The 6,225-nt window shown below is 44.3% G+C and overlaps 1 protein-coding gene across 1 annotated transcript in view; it reads left to right on the forward strand.

Annotated features, from left to right (window-relative positions):
• The window catches only part of LOC109393558 (ras suppressor protein 1), a 56,181-nt gene extending 50,575 nt beyond the window's left edge, over positions 1–5,606 (forward strand). Inside the window, exons 6-7 of the mRNA XM_019662921.1 lie at positions 5,109–5,191; positions 5,472–5,606. Of these exons, the coding sequence (XP_019518466.1) occupies positions 5,109–5,191; positions 5,472–5,606 (218 nt within the window). The remainder of the gene's footprint in view (positions 1–5,108; positions 5,192–5,471) is intronic.
• Positions 5,607–6,225: the final 619 nt, after the last annotated feature.

Genomic DNA, 6,225 nt, shown 5'->3' on the forward strand with positions numbered 1-6,225 from the left:
GAGAGCCATAAATATATTTTTACATAATCACCATTATGTGAATAATATCCTTTAAAATTTTATAAATAAAGCTATGATAGTTTTATTTTCAGTTTCAATTTTACTTCAGAGCCACATGTACATACTCAAAAGAGCCGCATGTGGCTCGCAAGCTGCAGTTTGCTGACCCCTGGCGGCTCTTCATCTCAAAAGTTTGCCGACCCCTGTTCTATTATATACAGAGCCAGAAGAGAAAGCCCCACTCATAAGGTGATGCCATTTAAGCAGACACCTAAAGGAGGGAGGGTGCTTCCCTGGCAGAGGGAACAGTAAGTGCAAAGGCCCTGAGATGGGCTTATGTGTTGAGGAACAGCAAGACTGAGCTGGAACAGAGTGAACGAGGGAGAGGGATGGAAGACATGAGCGTAGATAGGAAGTGGGACTGGATCACAGGGGAGCTTGTGGGCATTATAAGGACTTTGGCTTTTACTCAGGGGGGACGTGGTGTAACGGGGTGAATAGTGCCCCCCCTGAAGAAGCCCCCATCCTCATCGCCGGAACCTGGGAACATGTTACTTTGTGTGGTAAAAGGACTTAGCAGACAGGATTTAGAATCTTGAGACGGGGAGGCCATCCTGGATTACCTAGGTAAGCCCAGTGTCATCGTAATGGTCCTCCGAAGCGGAAAGCAAGAGGGTCAGAGACGGTAGGTAGTAGAGGAGGTGACGACAGAAACACGAGGTTACAGCCATGCGTGGAAGGGGCCATGAGCCATGGAAGGAGGGCGGCCCCCAGGGGGTGACAAAGGCAAGGGGATCGATTTTCCCCTGAGGGTTCTAGAAGGAACACTGCCCCTCTGTGTTCATCCAGCTGGTAGGGATGGTTAGATTCGGGTCTGTCTCAGAGGCAGAGCCAGTGGGAATTGGTGTTGATTTAGAGGAGGCGGGTAAGAGTGAGGATGGACTGTGAGGGGTTGGACCTGGGGAACTGAAAGGATGGTGAAGATAATGGGAGGGCTGGGTTGGGAGGTGGGGGTGGAGAGGAGCTAGTCAGGGCTAGGGTTTGTGTCTTCAGTTTGAGATGCCTTTTGGATGTCTAATGGGGGAGGCAACTGGGAATTAGAACCTGGAGTTCAGAGGCGAGGTCCAGGCTACATAATAACTCTGGGCATTATTGGCATAAATGTAATGCCACAGATTGGGTGAGACCCCTCGGATGTGACTCAAGAGTGGAAAATGGAGCTGTGAAGCACTGTGGTTCCTCGGCACTAAAGCCGGAAGGATCGGGGACCGTTACGGGTCGGGCCAGCTCCCAGGCAAGCGTCTGTGGCATCCCCTGGGTGGCTCCTGTGCTAGTGCAGTGGGTGTGCTTGTGCTTCGTAGGAAAACTGTTTTTCCCGACGCGTGTAGTTCACTGTGCCAGCAAAGGAGTGAAGTAGACACAACTGACTTCTTCTCCTGAGCCTGCCTGCGTCCAAAGTCTCTTTTGGACCGGTATTTTCAGCCCACAGCCAATTTCTTCTGAAAGAGCAGCGCTGTGACTAACTGAAGGTTCACCTACTTTTAATTCGTTGAGAAATTAATTAGTAGAGTAGGGGAAAGGCCTGCACTGGTAGGGGAGGAAGGAAAGGCAGACACCCTGGCCCAGAGTAAACAGCCTAACGGTGATTTCAGAGCCGGTCCACCCTTTCACCTTCTGCACTTTCTCAACCACACATAGACATTTGTGGTCATGTGAGCTGAAGATGTGAAATGTGTGTTTCTGCCTGGTCTCCTCCCTAAGTGTTCCAGAATTCAGTTACTTGATCTTGATGGAATCCTTTCTGGTTTTGTGGCTCTGAGACAGTCATGGGAACCTCTTCTTCTGCACTTGTCCCCCAGATGTTTGCCTTTGGGATGAGGAAATCAGATTGGTCAGCTAAGCATGCAGCAAAGGAAAGGGTTTTAGATGTCAGAACCTTATCTCCACCAATTTGAGCAGCTGGTGAGAGGGATGCACGCAATGCCACATACACCTGGGGCCGGCTGGCTTCATGGCCCACTCGGTGTGGGACAGTAGTCAATGGCAATTTTCATTGCAGAAATAAGAGAAGCATATGTATCTTTCTAGCATGCTTGTGAAGGGTGGAAACAAGTAATATCAGTCGCATTCAGAGAGTGAGTGACATCATGAATTGAGAATCTCTCCCGTTGTATTCCCCAGAATGAACAGAATTAAGAAAGAGTGGTTATCCCCCGCTAAAATCCTCCTTATTACAACTCTTCATCTTTTCTTTTATGGGCGCCGTGAAGCTAAAGAAAAATAGTGTCTCTACTGGGGAAGGAAAGAAGGAAACGCAGCATTCTCTTTTTGGTCATTAAGTTCCTGTTTATAAATGTCTTTTCCTTTTTGTGTTATTGTCCCTCTGTCTGTTGATTCCCAGTCATTCAGATATTTTAAACATGTTTTAATGTATACAGTAGATTGTAGAGGTTTGTTTCTTCATCACAAGGCTTGGGTTCAAATCTCACGAACTGCCCCAGTTCCTTGCTCTGTGACTGTGGATAAGTTCTTTTACCTTCTGTTCCTCATGTAGAATGAGGGTAGTAATAGCCCCTTGTCAATATGTTGTGAGGATAAAAAGAACAATCGACGTAAAGAATTCAGCCTTGCACCAGAATTAAGTACAGGTGCTCAGTAAATATTAAGTAAATGAGCATGCACACAGGTGCATGTGTGTGTACGTGTGTGTATGCATGCACGTGCACACACACATGGGGGGTTTTTATACTATTCAACTTTAGAGGCCAGTTTTCAGAAACCTGGGCTCTTCTAAAATTCTTAGCATAGAGGTTGCTCCAAGTCCCACCCTTTTGACAGAGAAGAAGCAGTTAGTGGCTGAGCACCTGGTGAGAGGACCAAGGTCCAAAAGCCTGTCTCCATCGCACACTGTGATTTGGTCAGTTTATTACATGGACAAAAGAAAGGCTATGAACTTTCTTCCTGGGTGAAAGCTGAGGAGAAGCATGGAAGGTGTCAGAAGTGATACGCAGGAAAAGGTTAGGGGCGAGAAGAGGGTGAGGGCCAGATGGGGAGTGGCTCTCCATGGCCAACACTCAGGGCGGACATGAGCTCCCAGAGGGAGGGTTTCACTGCCATCCTTTCAATCCCATCATAATTTTAATAATAAACTTTTAATTTCACAAATAATTTTCCAAGTCTGTGCGTTTTTAAGAGTTTTATATTGAGGCTGGTTCTTCTACCTAGAAAGCTCTGTGGTGGTTAGCTTTTTGATGGACCATTGGTTGCTTGAGTCATTCATTCATTCTTTCACTTCTTTGCTTTTTCACATCCTTTGTGTGACCGTGAACTTGTCCCTAAGTATTGAATACTTTGTAGTACTTGCACTAATTGGACTCACTTGTGAATCCCATGTTGAGGTCTCCACAAGTGGCAACTTTGTTTTCTGGTTAATTTTTCACTGTCATGTTACCTTTTGTGATGCTGCTCATTTCATTGACAATTTTTTCCTTCTCCCAGAATGATTTCTCATAATAATCACCATTCTGCCCTAATTGTTTTCATTTTTTAATTTTACTGATGTGTGCATACACGGTAATCCTTTTGTCACTTGTCTACATATTAGTAATTTATTTCATGTTTAAAGCACACTATATAAATCCATCTTTCTAACTCTTATTTTGNAACTGATCTTTCCAAGAACTCATGAAATATTTAGGAAAGAGTTGCTTCTCCAAATAGTGACATATATGGCATCCAGAAATACTGGATTTTTCGAGCTAGTCTCTAAAATTTCATTTTTTTTTTTTGCCTCGTGTATGCCCTCTCTCCCAGAATTTCTCAAGCAGATGAAACCAACCAACTCTAAAATATTATTTTGGGCCATGGAGGAAATTGTTTTCTATTATGTATAGTAACATACAGTTTTGTTGAATTTTAAGACATCAGAATGTAATTGAATACCTGTAAACAAACAAAACATACACCTGATTATACTCCCCCTTTTTGGTGGATGATAAAAGGATGTTTTAGGATTTTAGCCTTCCATAGTTTGGGATCATGTAATCATCACATAGTATTGTGAGGAAATGTCCAATTGCTGGTATTCTGCCTAAGTTAGGGCATTTTCTGTTTTTAAACTCTATGTCATTATTTTAGCCCCTTTGTCTTCATTTATTTTTGTTATTAAGGCCTATAGAAACAAGGAATAATACAGTTGGCCCTTGAGCCACACTGGTTTGAACTGTGCAGGTCCGCTTATATGCAGATTATTTTCAATAACTACAGTAAATGTATTGGGTCATCGGGAAAGTCATGACGTATTTTTCTATGTTTTTCAATGCAAAAATGCGTCATGACTTTGCCGATGACCCAATATTTTCTTCCTCGTGATTTTCTTAATAAAGTTTTCTTTTCTCTAGCTTACTTTATTGTAAGAATACAATATATAATACATATACCATACAAAATATGTGTTAATCGACTGTTTATGTCATCGGTGAGGCTTCCAGTCAACAGTAGGCTGTTAGTAGTTAATTTGGGGGAGTCAAAAGTTATAGGTGGATGTTTGTGTAGGGGGCCATGGCTTCTAACCCCTGCATTATTCAAGGGTCAACTGTAATTAGTCTGATAATGGGAACAGGGAACAGCGATTATGGCCCCTCCATCACCTGAAATCCTTTTAGTTACTTATTTATTTTTAACATAGTGCTATTTACATGAAAGGGCCCTTGTGCCCGAAGTATTGATATAAGTGACACAGTGGTTTTCTTTGTTTTACTTTGGATGCAAATGGAGTAAGAAATGTGAGTCGGAAGTAATAGAAGAAAAAGAGCTATCTTTTTTTCTGAAAGCATATCGAAACTCTGTGCCAGAAACTGCTGGTGCCTGCCCACAGTTGTTAATTGTGTCAGCCTTCTTGGATATAGGTGTTTTCCTCAACACAGCAGCCCCACAATAAGCCAGTAAATCTAAGTTTGACCTGCTTGTTATTATCGTGAGCCCTAGGTGTGTCACCAGCTTTTCACCGAGCCAGGGTTATTAATCAAAGCTGACTCCCTTGTATTGATCAGACCGCAAATGGTTGGGTTCCATGCCACCCTGTTTATATATCGCTGTTTAATTTGCAGCCACCCTGCGTGCACTCTATCTAAGTGACAACGATTTTGAAATCCTGCCGCCAGATATCGGGAAGCTCACCAAGTTGCAGATAGTAAGTAATTTATCTAAATTCTGAGAAAATCAATTCGCTTCTGCAGCCCCTGTAGGAGGAGAATCAAGTCAATTTGAGCAGGAGTAGGGTTTGTTTTGTAGGAATAAACCGCTGCTCTCGGTACTGTTTGTTGTTCATCTGCACACACTTGTGAATAAATTGGAAGGGTTGAGCCTTAAAGAGGAGAGGGCATGGACGAGGACAGGCGTTTCTGTCGAGCGCCTCTGTATGGGAGTGTCTGTGAAATTGTTCTGACAAGCCCTTGTTTTCTCATGTTTAGCTCAGCCTTAGGGATAACGACCTGATCTCGCTGCCTAAGGAAATCGGGGAGCTTACTCAGCTCAAGGAGCTCCACATTCAGGGGAACCGCCTGACCGTTCTGCCCCCAGAACTAGGTAAGCTGGCTGATGGATGAGCTTGGTGCTAGATTTCATTAATAATGATTATGCAAATGCAGCGGTTCTGCACAACCCTCTCCCCTCTTCCTGGCGAGTACCCTCCACCAAGGCCCCCAGTCCCCCGATCACTTCCACTCGCGTTTGTCAACTGACGAGAGTTCAGCCCAAGCGGGTTTGACCTGCCCCAATGCTGTGTTCAGCAGGGACAGTGCCCAGTGTCTCAGCAACTGCTGACAAAGATGACCTGACCCACTCAGCCACCTGCCTGGTGGAGTGAAAAGAGCCTGAGATTACTAGTGATCATCTTATCTATGGCCCCTCCTTTCCTACATGATGTGTTTTTGTTTTTGTTTTTTATCAAATCATCGCTCTTCGTTTTTTTATCCCATAATTTTTTATTTTAATCTCTTGAAAACTTACCAAGTAGTTCAAGTGTTGTTACAGTCTCTTGGAAATACCTGTTCCAGTTCATGGATTGGGTTCTGTCCCGATCCCACCCCCAGCGGCAGTTGTTAAGTGTGTTCTGGCTGGGGATTCTTCGGTCCTGCCCCCTGGCCGCTGAATCTTACTGCTCTGCCTAGCCATTCAGGTGGCCCAGGGTGGGCTCGATGACCTCCCTGGAAATAGCGGCCAAAC

The sequence above is a fragment of the Hipposideros armiger genome, unplaced genomic scaffold (assembly GCF_001890085.2).
Source record: "Hipposideros armiger isolate ML-2016 unplaced genomic scaffold, ASM189008v1 scaffold_383, whole genome shotgun sequence".
Classification (NCBI taxonomy): domain Eukaryota; kingdom Metazoa; phylum Chordata; class Mammalia; order Chiroptera; family Hipposideridae; genus Hipposideros; species Hipposideros armiger.